The sequence below is a fragment of the Malania oleifera genome, chromosome 11 (assembly GCF_029873635.1).
Source record: "Malania oleifera isolate guangnan ecotype guangnan chromosome 11, ASM2987363v1, whole genome shotgun sequence".
NCBI classification, from domain to species: domain Eukaryota; kingdom Viridiplantae; phylum Streptophyta; class Magnoliopsida; order Santalales; family Ximeniaceae; genus Malania; species Malania oleifera.
The window spans coordinates 55,191,519-55,206,640 of record NC_080427.1 but is presented as its reverse complement, the minus strand read 5'-3'; the positions used below and the strand labels follow the sequence as shown (position 1 = coordinate 55,206,640).

General features: G+C 41.1%; 1 protein-coding gene across 1 annotated transcript; it reads left to right on the top strand.

Annotated features, from left to right (window-relative positions):
* Nucleotides 1–4,931: 4,931 nt before the first annotated feature.
* On the top strand, nt 4,932–5,639 carry LOC131167557 (uncharacterized). Its single transcript, XM_058126359.1, has one exon. The coding sequence runs from the start codon at nt 4,932–4,934 to the stop codon at nt 5,637–5,639; it is 708 nt and encodes a 235-aa protein (XP_057982342.1).
* The last annotated feature ends 9,483 nt before the right edge of the window (nt 5,640–15,122 follow it).

Below are 15,122 nucleotides of genomic sequence, written 5' to 3'. Positions count from 1 at the left end.
TCAATTCAGTTAGAGGAGCACAATATCGTAGCTATACAGATCAAATTATTATGTTTCCGACTTGTACTAACCGCCCCTACAAGTAGAGGGGGTGGGAGATGGATAGTCGATGTGGCTTTCAGTGTAGAGTTGTAGACCTTCACCTGGCAGTCTGGATCAGGGTGTGGCGGGTCCATCGTACTTATAGACATTTTTTTATTCGGCAGTGGTCAGCCAGCCATTGTTGGGTCCCGCCTTCGGGCTGCACAACCCATCATGGGCGGTAATACATGACATCAGCTAGCTATACATCCTGGGTAAATTATGATATTATTAGCTATATCATACAATTTATGAGCAGTATGATTTATTAGAAATATGAAAGTATATGTTTATGTAGTTATGATATGATGAATGTTTTCTAATATGCGAAAATGTACTGTATATCTACTATAACATTAAACGTTCATGTTGCCACACAACTATATTTAGTTTATTTTCCCTTACTGAGAAGTGTCTCACCCTCCAAACTTAAATAATTTTCAGGAAACTTAGAAAGACCGGCGAATCGTGGCCACCTCTGAGTTAGCTTTGTAATACCCCACTAGGAGGGTAATTTTTTATCTAGGAACAAAGGATTTATGTTGCAGGTTCCTAGATATGTATATAATTTTGGTGTTTTGGAGATTGTATAAAAACACAGTATTTTGGAATGTATTTGACTATAGTATGATGTATTTTGGGGTTATAAGAATATGATTTATATTTACTACTATCTAGGTTTTCGTTGTGTATGTTGGGTGTGTCCCCGTTACCCACGGGTACGGGCTGACTTAATTTATATGATAAGTTAAGAAGGTCGTTATAGTTGTTCTGTCCCAAGGAGTAGGATAAATTATGACTAAGAATGAGTGAATCAAGTAGCCCTGGGTGGAGTGTTTCATTTTTCATGCAAACCACCGAAGATGTTGCAAGAGCTTCCACTGCAACAGAAACTGCTACCGCTACCATCAATACAACATGACCATCAATGGAATTTCCCTCCAAAGAAGATAACACAAGCACACACTGTTAACATGACAAACCCGATTTCATAGGAAACCACCGATCCGGCGACCATCGCAAACCACCCTCTCGCTCTCCCATCTCAATCGGCATCTCCTCCTCACCGTTGTCAAGCTCGCTCAAACTAGCTCCTCACCCTGAGCACCCAAGCTCATCTCGTTGCCCTCACAGCCTCACCAACCCATCCGAGCACAGCCCTCTGCCACAAGTTATATACTCGCATAGCCTACTCCCTCGGCAGCAACCCAACTCCTAGAAACATTCCCCCTTAGCCGTGAGCTCTGCCGTTGCTGCTCTCCATCGCCTCGCCCCCCACTTTCCTCAACCTCTCATCCTCGGTGTTCCAACAACCTTCGGCCCCCTCACCAACATCTGTGAGCCACTACCTCAACAAACCGACCACTATCATTAACAACACCGCCTCGCACCAGCAGTAGCAGTCCGTCAACTCCAGCAACCGCTGAACAACCTCTAGTCCTCCTCCAATAGCAACTCACCTCCAGCAACCCCACGGTGAGCTTCTCGGCTAGCCATACACTTTCACACACACAATAAAACACACAGCTATTCCTGTTGCACCACTATCTCGGTGTTTTGGGTTGGTTGGTTTTCTTCAGTTCGGACTAGGCACTGGTTCAGTTCTTGATGTTGCTCATGTTCACCGGATTTGATTTGTGCTCTGGATCACTATTTCTTGGTCCAGTTTCGCTCTTCGTTATCACTGGGTTATTTCGTCTTTGCTCAGACTTTTGCTTTTCTTTCGCTACTGGGAGTTCATTCCCGGTTATGTTATTTATGCTTCATCGGTGGACTATTGGACCTGTTTGATCTTTGAGAGTATCATTGTTTCGACTTTCTGTGGTTTGTGCGTGGGATTTTGAATTTCGAAGGCAGCTCCTACTTGTGTCATGGTCACATCGTGCGCCGGTCATAAAGCTGCCATTGATTCATGCATGCATGCATGCCACCCACTCACACACTATTTCACATAGTGACACGCACTGCGCACTACACCTACTGCCACACACAAAACACAATAAAAAACCCAAAAATGCACACTCAAATACACACCTCACACGCCCACTGCCACACACAAAACATAATAAAAATTCAAATTAATACACACTGTCACGTTGCAGCAAAGCACACACTGTTCCACGCAGCAACACGCACTGCACACTACACCTATTGCATCACTACACACTCCACTAGCCCACACTGAGACACACTCACATTTTCATGCATATAAATATATATATATATATATATATATATATATCATATTTATGTCTTAAATCCCCCACCAGCCACATTGACACACACTCACATTTTCATGCATATAAATATATATATATATATATATATCATATTTATGTCTTAAATCCCCCACCAGCCACATTGACACACACTCACATTTTCATGCATATATATATATATATATATATATATATATATTATATTTATGTCTTCACACTCCACCAGCCTACACTGACACACACTCACATTTTCATGCATATATATATATATATATATATATATATATATATTATATTTATGTCTTCAATCCCCCACTAACACTCTCTCTCTCTCTCTCTCTCTCTCTCTCACACACACACACACACACACACATATGTATACATATGGACCTTATATTTAAATTTCCACTCCCCCACTAACTCTCTTACACACACTATTACACACAATAAAGTTTACATTAACTCACGCACCCACTTGCACACCACTAACACATTAAAACACCTACTCACACACACTGACATACACACCACTAACCCCCCAATTTAAAATCACCCACACTCTAAAACTCACGTGTACCATACACCCACATACACACATTTTTCATATTCCATGCACACATTCTTCACATTCCATGCACACACATTTTTTACACTCCATGCACACACTAAACATGCGCTAACTTGTGTGCCCCATGGGCGCCGCAGGTTGACTTGGCCTTGACCGGGCCTAAAACAGGTCGACCCTCCTTGGATTTTTTTTTTTCCCGAACCGGTTGGGTCTTCTAAACCGATATGAAACTGGTTTAGTTTCCCATTTTATTTCTCATATTCTTTTCAAATTTTTTTTGGATTTTTCCTTGATTCCTTTTTGGTTATTTAATTACTTTGGGAAAAAATATTGAAAAATCACAACAACAAAAAAATCATAAATTTTAAAAAATGTCTCTGTAGTTGAAAAAATCACAAAATCTAGAAAATTCTTGGAAAAATTACAAAAAAAAAAAAATTATTTTTGAGGTCCGTGTCGTCTCGAAGGAGTCTAAAAACCTCATGGAATATTATTTTCATACTTAGAAAAGTCCTACAGATTTCAAATCCCTGGGAGTGTACTTCGTACTCTATTTTCTTGATTTTCAATCCCGATGATTGCAACAAAAGGCATGGGCTATTCGGAGTATTGGATTGCCTCAATTCTAAGGGAATACATATATAATATCTATTTTGTACATTTCTTTGATTTTTTGGAAGGGAGTAATTTTGAAAGGCTTATTAAATTTATTTTGGGATAATTTTTAATTGATCTAGTACCGTTCATAAGAATGAGCGCGTAGGGGGTGCTAATACCTTCCCCTCGCGTAATCATACTCCTAAGCCCGACTCTGGTGACACAGACCGATTCTACCCCTAATAGGGTAGCAATTAAGTGTTCTAACCACACTTTAAAAGGTTAGTAGTGACTCCATCACACATTGCTTTTCCAAAAAAATCTTTTTCAAAATCACACATCCTTTTCCCAGTTTGCAGTCGCACCCAATTTAGCCAGAGAGTGGTTTTCTCTAGTCGGGTCTGGGATGTCGCGACAACTTGGCGACTCCATTGGGGATGCTTGAGAGTCAAGCCAACAATTAATTGAGAATTATCCCGATCTCAAATCTAAATAAGCCTTCTTGATTACTCCCTTTCATTATTGTACCAATTGATAACTTGATTACACATAAATGTGAATAATTGTGTGTATAAGATTAATTGTAAATGCTTTGCTTGCTTTGGTACTTGGATAAGCATAAGATTAGTTCTGTTTGTTCCAGATAAGCATGTGTTTAATTGTGAATATTGTGTTCAAATAAGTGCATGGATGAATGTGGGGCAAAAGGTTTAGGCAGAAAATATGATTTCACACACTCTCACAGCTCTATGCCCGGGCTTTCCCTTGCTAGGATTAGAAATGAGTGTAATAGTGTCAGTCCCTATGTGGCATGGCCTATGGGGAATCACAAACCACTCCGCTCAGTGCGAGCTTTGTCCGGACCTCTGTGAGATAGGATAAAGTCTCAGTCTAGGGACCTTTTGTCGATAAGGATTAGAGCTTACCCACATATGATTGTCCATAATCCCTTACCTAGGGTAAAGCCTCAGAGAACCCCATGGACATACGTTCCCTCGGGTTGGGACAAAAGCCACTTCCTTCTCCACATGTTGTAAACCATGTCTATTGTATATATGTTTTGAAAAATGCTTTGTGTTGAGCACATCCTACATCCATGTCAAACATCCATATCACTTGGTCAATGTTTTGAGAAAAGCCTAATTCATTTATGAAAAGGTTAAATTTTTAAAGTACCCTACCCAGGGGGAAATGGATTATTTAGGGGATCATTGAGGTTTTTCCTGAAACTCTGGCCAAATGATTGTTTAGGTTACATTACATGCATACATGCATGCATGTTCTTCTCCAATGGGCAGGTAATCACTTTCGACTTCCTATCAGGCCGAATTAAAGTCCAAAATTCCAACATTGAGCCCACTTCTACTTACCACTACAACACTAGGAGTAAAGCAAAGATTATGGCAGAAAAACTAGAAGGCAGAATCCTGGGAATAAAATAATTGCAAGAAGAGCTGCACAACAAAATGAAAAAGCTTTTGGACCTAATGATGAACAAGGGTAAGACTGTGCAACCACTAAATGTTGAGGAGGAGTCAAACCCCACCTATCCTCCAGGATTCACCCCGTTATACGGGCAGACCTCGACACAACCTCCGGTTGCCGCAGAAAATCCCCCACCAAACAATGTCTCATTCATACCTACCGCACCAACACTAGGGGTCCCAGCAGTCGGAACACCCCCGATAATGATGATAGATGTGGGGGCAAACAGAATCACAACTGAGCGTCGCTGTGATGTACTTGAAGAATGGTTGAGGGGCATCGAAGGGTCCAATTCATTCGGTCTCATTGATCCAATAGACCTCTACTTGGTACCGAATGTCACTCTGCCGCCGAAATTTAAGATGCCAAACTTTGAAAAGTATGACGAAACTCGGTGTCCTCATGCCCACTTACTGATGTATTGTCAAGCGATGGCAGCATACTCAGATGACGAGAAGCTAATGATGCACTACTTTCAAAGCAGTTTGACCAGATCTACTATCCATTGGTACATTCAGCAAGATAAGGCTCAGGTTCGTATTTGGAAAGACTTGGCCCACACCTTTGTCACTCATTACTGCCACATGACAGAGATGGCACCTAATCAAATGACTCTGCAAGAAATGGAAAAGAAACCTACTGAAATGTTCAGGGAGTATGCTTACAAGTGGAGGGATATGGCGATATAAGTGGATCCCCCAGTAAGCAACCGAGAAGCCATTTCTTTATTCATGGGCATGCTAAAAGACCCTTATCGCATGCACCTTCGGGGAGCCACTCCCCATGATTTCATGGATATTGTGGCCGCAGGAGGGAGAATTGAAGCCGACATCAAGGCAGACCTAGTCAAAGATGGTGGAAATGAGGCTAGTCCGAGCAAAAGATGGATGGGCAGGAAGAAGGATAAGGAAGCTCATGTGGTCCAGGGGCATTATTATCAGGGAGGTGGAAATCGGTGGTCTATGAAGAATTTTGCTTTCAAACCCTCCATTAATCAGATTGCGCAAACAAGCATGAGACTTTAAAAGGCTTCACCTAAGCCTAGGCCTGCCCAGTCGATTAATCAAGCACAAGAAAGAGGCAATCAAAGAAACGTTAGGAAGATTGACCCCATTCCAATGGCATATTCAGACTTATTCGCTCAACTGGTGGAGAGAAACATGGTTACAACCATTCCGGGGATTCCCGTCTCACCTCATTTTCCACGTTGGTACAACCTGGATGTCCGATGCATTTATCATGCCAATACTCCTGGGTACTCCATTAAGCACTGCTGGGCATTCAAAAACAAGGTACAGACATTGAGGGATGCGGGGTGGTTGCATTTTGATGATAAGCAGTCTAGAGTTTAGAGCGATCCTTTACCTAATCACAAGGAAGGCAGTAGCAAGTAAGGGTCTGAGAGCCACAAAAGGGAAAAGACGCTCATTGATGACAGAGTAGATTGACTTGTTTTTTTTATCACCAAAATAGAAAACCTTTTTGCTATTTGATTTACTTCATGTTATGTTTTGTTATTTTGGGTTTCCTTTGTAATCTTGTGACAATTCAATTCAATGAAATTATGCATTTTCGTTATGAGTTCAAGTGCCAAGATTGTTGTTTGCTTGTGTCTCATACTAAGATTTGGAAAACAAAAATACCAGTATTCATAAGCTATGAAAATGATGAGAACTCAAAAAGGGAGGATGAAAAGATGAAACAATCTCTCTCACCCCATGGATTCGGGCGTCAAAAAGCATGAAATAGTGCTGTTTGTTCCATAAGTTTGTGATGCTCATCACTCCTATTTTGATCAAATGACAGATGGCCATTATTCGCCATCTAGTCCTCCCATAAAGAAACCAAGCATTGATTTATCGTTTGTTACACAATTTCAGCCCGAATGTCAAACCATTTCTTCTAAAAAGTCATTTTCCAAAATTAAACCGGGTTCAGGTTTTCAGGGGCCTGACAAATTATAAGAGGCAACAATTAGCTACTTAAAATGATGGCAGACCATCTTTCTTCTACCAAAAAAGAAGATATAAAAATCCCTTGCCAGCTTGTTGAGCTTGAAATATTCAATTCTTGATTTAACTTGTCAAAGAGTCACACCCCATATTGGGGCAATTTTAAAAGGTTCAGTCCCAAATGGAGATCAAATAAGAATAAAGTTAAAACTCCTCCATAAGAGTGAAAGCAAAAAATAAGAAGATGCAGAAAAAAAGAAAAGGAAATGAAAAGGGACATGCTTAAGATGTGATCCTTAACCAATGATTATCCTTGAAAATTTGAGCCTTATCATACCTTTTTCTTCAATAACCTTTATCCCTAAGCCTACATTATGGTTCAAATGAAAGTCCTGACCAGATTGGTATACACTGTTGTCTCAAATGATTTGTTAGACTCAATATTGAGTCTGAATTACGTAATGACCTGATCCCGAAAGGGTACATAGACAGCTTGTTTAAAAGGACAGGTTCGGTTAATACTTTGCAAGTATCCTGCCAGCAACTGGGGCAAAAAATATCATTTGGGGAAAGGAATTTTGAGCCTTAGTTTCCTTATTTATTTGAGAACCCGTATCCTGAGGCCTGAGGCCTACGTTTTGTCTTGAGTCCTAAAGTCCATCTCGAGATCAAAATATAGGTGAAGGCTTCATTAAGCTATGGACAACGACCAGAACAAGGAAATGACAATGAAAAAAGGGGAGTATTTCCTTCAACAAAACTGGGGCAATCAACAAAGGGAGAAAGCCAATCATCCAGGCTGAAAGACCAGCATCAATATCACATAACTTTCGAATACTTGTATAAATTTTTCCTCTCAAGCATGAACATAGTAAAACATTTGTCTTGTGCATATCCCTTTTTGACTCTGAAAATTTGTCAAAAATGCATGATTTCTCATCCACAAAAACCCCTTCTGTCCTTCAAAAGTAGTCAAAGACATATCCCGCAAAGATCACTGATTTACTAGGAGCTAATTTAGAGAGTTGCTTACTCAAGCAAGATTTGAAGAGAAAGCCATGAGCAATTACAGATGCATGTAATTGGGGCAAATTTCATGAGGAGATTCATTATAGTTAGTTATAGTGCCTTCGTGTTAGAATAGGAGTTAGAGGATGAAAGCTTGGCCACGATTAGTGGCAACTGGGGAAAATTTTGAGTTGGATCTTACTATAGTTTGTCCTAGTATCTTCACATCAAGGTGGAAGTTGAAAGAATGTAACTGAGGCAAATTATAGGTTGAATCTTCGACAAACCAATTCAGGGGCCCTCGTATTGGATTCGAATTTAAAATGGCCAAAGTAAGAGTTGAGATGATCGATTACTGGCGCATCGAAAAAATAAATTTCATGCTTCAACATTGCATTGCATAAAGTAGATATACATTGCATGCATATGGTATTGTTCAACATGCATATGTCCTTCCTTCCTAGATCGCAGTTAGCAACATGCATTCACATAGTAACAGAATGTCATGCATTCACACTTTAGCTGTCGAATAGGTTTCTTCTGCATCCTCATTCAAGTCATCCTTGTCTTGAGAATACTCGAAACTGGGGCAATTAACCCTAGGTGCAGAATGTCATGCCTTGAAACTGGGGAAATTGACCCCAGACACAGAATAACATGCTTTGAGACACCACTTTGAGACAGGGGCACAGGCCTTCAAAACCTAGAGTATGTCTTCAACATTCAAATGATATTTTCTAGAATTTTCCCCATTTGCTATAGTACTTGGGTTCGCAAGCCATCCTTTGCTATAGCACTTGGGCTCATCCTAGTGCAAGCCATCCTTTGCTATTGCACTTGGGTTCATCCCAAGGCAAGCTTTCCTTTACTATAGCACTTGGGTTCATCCTAGTGCAAATCATCCTTTGCTATAGCACTTGGGTTCATTCCAGTGCAAGTCATCCTTTGCTATAGCACTTGAGTTTGTCCTAGTGCAAGCCATCCTTTGCTATAGAACTTTGGTTCATCCCAATGCAAGCCATCCTTTGCTATAGCACTTGGGTTCGTCCTAGTGCAAGCAATCCTTTGCTATAGCACTTGGGTTCATCCCAATGTAAGCCATCCTTTGCTATAGCACTTGGGTTCGTCCCAGTGCAAGCCATCCTTTGCTATAGCACTTGGGCTCATCCCAGTGCAAGTTTTCTTTGCTATAGCACTTGGGTTCATCCTAGTGCAAGTGGTCTTTGCTATAGTCCCAGTGCAAGTGGTATTTGTTATAGCACTTGGGTTCATCCCAGTGCAAGTTGTCCTTGTTATAGCACTTGGGTTCTTCCAAGTGCAAGCCATCCTTTGCTATAGCACTCGGGTTCATCCCAGTGCAATCTATTTTTGCTATAGCACTTGGGTTCATCCCAGTGCAAACTGTCTTTGTTATAGCACTTGGGTTCATCCCAGTGTAAGCTGTGTTTGCTATAGCACTTAGGTTCATCCTAGTGCAAGTTGTCTTTGCTATAGTACTTGGGTTCATGTCAGTGCAAGTCATCCTTTGCTATAGCACTTGAGTTCATCCCAATGCAAGCTGTCTTTGCTATAGCACTTGGGTTCATCCCAGTGCAAGCTGTCTTTGCTATAGCACTTGGGTTCATCCCAGTGCAAGCTATCTTTCCTATAGCACTTGGGTTCATCCTAGTGCAAGCCATCATTTGCTATAGCACTCGGGTTCATCCCAGTGCAAGTTGTCTTTGCTGTAGCACTTAGGTTCATCCCAGTGTAAGATGTCTTTGCTATAACACTTGGGTTCATCCCAGTGCGAGCTGTCTTTGCTATAACACTTGGGTTCATCCCAATGCGAGCTGTCTTTGCTATAACACTTGGGTTCATCGCAGTGCAAGTTGTCTTTGCTATAGCACTTGGGTTCATCCTAATGCAAGTTGTCTTTGCTATAGCACTTGAGTTTCTCCCAATGCAAGCTGTCTTTGCTATAACACTTGGGTTCATCCCAGTGCAAGGTGTCTTTGCTATAGTACTTGGGTTCATCCCAGTGCAAGCTGTCTTTGTTATAGCACTTGGGTTCATCCCAGTACAAGTGGTCTTTGCTTTAGCACTTGGGTTCATCCCAGTGTAAGTTGTGTTTGCTATAGCACTTGGGTTCATCCCAGTGCAAATTGTCTTTGTTATAACACTTGAGTCCATCCCGGTGCAAGTTGTGTTTGCTATAGCACTTAGGTTCATCCCGGTGCAAGTTGTCTTTGCTATAGCACTTGGGTTCATCCCAGTGCAAGTTGTCTTTACTATAGCACTTGGGTTCATCCCAGTGCAAGTTGTCTTTGCGATAGCACTTGAGTTCATCCCAGTGCAAGTTGTCTTTGCTATAACACTTGGGTCATCTAAGTGCAAGTGGTTTTTGCAATAGCACTTGGGTTCAATCTGGTGCAAGTTGTCGTTGCTATAGTTCTTGGGTTCATCCCAGTGCAAGTTGTCTTTGTTATGGCACTTGGGTTCATACCAATGCAAGTCATCATTTGCTATAATATTCAGGTTTATCCTAGTACAAGTCATCAATTGTTATAGCGCTCAAATTCTCAAATCCAGTAAAAAGACACCATGGAATCCACCACAATCACAATTCAAAAAAAAAAAAACTCCCTAATGATCAATGTACTTTGGCTTGGTAAAAATTGGTGTCTTTTATCTTTACAGTTATGTTGCTCTAAAATAACAGAGGAGTAGTCTCCACTGTTATTTTGAGCATCAGTGCCTATAAAGAGGGGCAACTGTAGACACCATAATTTTTACCAGGCCTTCCTGGAAAGACCCAGTGCAATAAAATTTGACTTCGAATCCCAAAAATTGGAGGACCCCTTTTGAAAAGCCCAATCTTATAAATTGAGTCTCGATATTTTAAATTGAGTCCCGGTGTTTTCGACCAAGTTCCAGTATTTTTATTTGAGTCCTAATATTTTTAAATGAGTCCTAAGTTTTCAAATCGAGTCCTACTTTATTTTAAATTGGAGTCTTGTTGTAAGTTCGAGTCTCGATATTTTCAAAAATAAGCCCCTTTTGGTTTTAAAAGTGAATTTTTCAATTTGAGCATTTTCAATTTTTAAATTGAGTTTTTCCAAAATTTCAAATTTTTCGGAGTCGAGTCGTTTAATTTTTAAATGAATTCTTATTGAGTCCTTTTTATTTTCGAGTCCAGGTCCGCCGTTGCTGGGAATCGAGTTTTAATTCTCAAACTTGGGTCTTCCCTTTTGCAAGACAAAATTGGACAGTAAAAAATAAATAAATAGGAAATTCAAAAAGAAAAGGAAAAGCATGGCACGTTGGGGAAATAATTCCTCCCAAATAGAAAGCGCATGTAAGGGAAAAGAATATTTTTCTATTAAGATATTTCCTCCTCCATGTGTGCTTTTCACGCCAAAAAAAAACTCCACCTACAGACTCCTATAAAGAGAGGCTTACGCACACGGAAAAAAGAGGGAAAAAGTGGGGGGGTTGGCATTTACTGTTCACGCGTCACCTTTTCTCTAGTCTCTCTTGCAGACGCTCCTTCATCACAAGCCTTCCTCTCTCCATCCTCTCATCTCTCCCTAACCACTATCATCATCTCCATCTCTCCAGCCATTTCACTCCACCCAACTCATTCCCCCATGAGCCACTACACCAATCGCTCTCTCACTCTCCCCCTCACCATTTCGCAGCTCCCGTGACCTCCTTCTCACCCGTCGCCCATCGCCATTACCTTCGGCTAACCCAGTTTCTCCACGACATCATTCAACACATTGCAGGGGAGCCTCCATACAGACATGCCGGAAGTCGCTAGGCAACATTGGTTTCGATTCATTATTAGATAAGCTTCACACTCGCTCTTTGGTTTCAATCAGAAGAGTCTTTGAGCCGATCTAGTGTTTCAATGTTCAATCTATGATGGTGGATGCATTGATGGGTTGGATCTCTTCAGTGGATTGGATCAGTGTCTATCCCGGTGAGTTTCTTTTTGAGTTTTATTTATTTATTTATTTATTTATGTTTATCTTTTTTTTTTCTTTTTTGACTTTTAAGTTTAGGTTCTTGTGCTCGTTAGTGTTTGATTTTGGCACTAGTTAGGTCCATGTAACCGACATGAATGCATGCTCATATTGGGTCTGTTTGAGCGGTTCAGGTTGTACTATTCAGGTCTGGGTGATCTCGCATTTTATGTTCATGTCCATCGATTTTTTTGCTATTTATATTGGTTCGGATTACGTTGTTTTTATTTGGGTGATCGTTTTTACTTGTGTCTTCTGTTCAGTTGAGTTCTTAGTTTGGTTTTGGCTGTTCAATATTTTTCCCCTCTCGAGCAAAGCTTTCTCAGGAAGAACCTCCTTTGGCTCTCTCTCATGGCTGCCTGGACTCTCTCTTGGTTTGTCATTGTTCTATCCCAAGGAGTAGGATACAATATGACTAAGAATGAAAGAAACAGGTAGCCCTGGGTGGAGTGTTTCATTTTTCATGCAAACCACCGAAGATGTTGCTAGAGCTGCCACTGCTGCAGCAACTGCTACTGCTACCATCCATACTACATGACCATCTATGGTATTTCCCTCCAAAGATGATAACACAAGCACACAATGTTAACATGACAACTTCACAAACCCGATTTCACAGGAAACCACCGGTCCGACAACTATTGCAGACCACCTTTTGACTCTCCCATCTCTTTCAACATCTCCTCCTCACTGTTGTCAAGCTCGCTCAAACCAGCCACCATCCCCGAGCTCTGCTCCTCACCCTGACCACCTGAGCTTATCTCGTTGCCCTCACAGCCTCACCAACCCGTCCGAGCATAGCCCTCCGCCGCAAGTTATATACTCGCACAACCTACTCCCCCGGCAGCAACCCAACTCCTAAAAACATTCCCCCTTAACCGTGAGCTCTGCCGTTGCTGCTCTCCATCGCCTCGCTCCCCACTCTCCTCAGCCTCTCATCCTTGGTGTTCTAGAAACCTTCGGCCCTCTCACTAGCATCCATGAGCCACTGCCTTAACGAACCGACCACTATCATTAACAACACCACCCCGCACCAGTAGCAGTAGTTCGTCAACTCTAGCAATCACCGCACAACCTCCAATCCTCCCCCTGTAGCAACTCACCTCTGGCAACCCCACAGTGAGCTTCTCTTCTAGCCATACACTTTTACACACACAATAAAACACACAGCTATTCCTGTTGCTCCACTGTCTCGGTGTTTTGGGTTGGTTGGTTTTCTTCAGTTCGGAGTAGGCACTGGTTCGATTCTTGATGTTGCTCATGTTCACCGGATTTGATTAGTGCTCTGGATCACTGTTTCTTGGTCCGGTTTCATTGTTCGTTATCACTGGGTTATTTGGTCTTTGCTCAAACTTTTTCTTTTGTTTCATTACCTAGATTTCATTCCCAGTTATGTTGTTTATGCTTCATCGGTGGACCATTGGACCTATTTGATCTTTGAGAGTATCATTGTTTTGGCTTTTTGTGGTTTGTGCGTGGGATTTTGAATTTCGAATGTAGCTCCTACTTGTGTCATAATCACGTGGTGCGCCGGTCAAGCTGCCATTGATTCACGCATGCATGCATGCCACCCACTCACACACTGTTTCACGCAGTGACATGCACTACACACTACACCTACTGCCACACACAACACAATAAAAATTCAAATTAATACACACTGTCACGTTGCAGCAACACACACACTGTTCCACGCAGCAACACACACTGCACACTACACCTATTGCATCACTACACACTCCATTAGCCTACACTGACACACACTCACATTTTCATGCATATAAATATATATATATATATATATTATATTTATGTCTTCAATCCCCCACTAACACACTTTCTCTCTCTCCTCTCTCTCTCTCTCATGCGCGCGCGCACACACATATATATATATATATATATATATGTATACATATGTACCTTATATTTAAATTTCCACTCCCCCAATAACTCTCTTACACACACTATTACACACAATAAAGTTTACATTAACCCACACACCCACCTGCACACCACTAACACATTAAAACACCTACTCACACACACTGACACACACACAGCACTAACCCCCCCAATTTAAAATCACCCACACACTAAAACTCATGCGTACCATGCACCCATATACACACATTTTTCATATTCCATGCACACATTCTTCACATTCCATGCACACACATTTTTTACACTCCATGCACACACTAAACATGCGCTAACTTGTGCGCCCCATGGGCGCCGCAGGTTGACTTGACCTTGATCGGGCCTAAAATGGGTCGACCCTCCTTGGATTGGTTCTTTCCTGAACCGGTTGGGTCTTCTGAACCGGTATGAAATTAGTTTAGTTTCCCATTTTATTTCTCATCTTCTTTTCAAATTTTTGTGGATTTTGCCTTGATTCCTATTTTGTTATTTAATTATTTTGCAAAAAATATTGAAAAATCACCAAAAAAAAATCAGAAATTTTCAAAAACGTCTTTACACTTGAAAAAAATCACAAAATCCATAAAAGTCTTAGGAAAACTACAAAAAAAAAATATTTTTGAGGTCCGTGTCGTCCCGAAGGAGTTCAAAAACCTCCCGGAATATTATTTTCATACTTAGAAAAAATCCTACAGATTTCAAATCCCTGGGAGTGTACTTCGTACTCTATTTTCTTGATTTTCAATCCCGATGATTGCAACAAAAGGCATGGACTCTTTGGAGTATTGGAATTCCCCAGTTTTGAGGGAATACCTATGTAGTATCTATTTTGTGTATTTCTTTGATTTTTTGGAAGGGAGTAATTTTGAAAGGCTTATTAAATTTATTTTGGGATAATTATTTGATTGATGTGGTACCGTTCGTAAGAACGGGCGCGTAGGGGGTGCTAATACCTTCCCCTCGAGTAACCGTACTCCCGAACCTGACCCTTGTGACGCAGACCGATTCTACCCCTAACGGGGTAGCATTCAAGTGTTCTAATTACACTTCAAAAGGTTATTGGTGACTCTATTACACATTGTTTTTTCATGAATTTTTTATTTTCAAAATCACACATCCTTTTCCCAGTTCGCAATCACACCCAATTTAGCTGGAGAGTGGTTTTCTCTAGCAAGGTCCGAGACGTCGTGACAATTCTCGTCTCCTTCAACACTCACGTCATTGTTCTTCGGGTTCATTCTAAAGGAAAGGACTAGAGTTATTTTAAAATCATAACCTTATCTTTAAA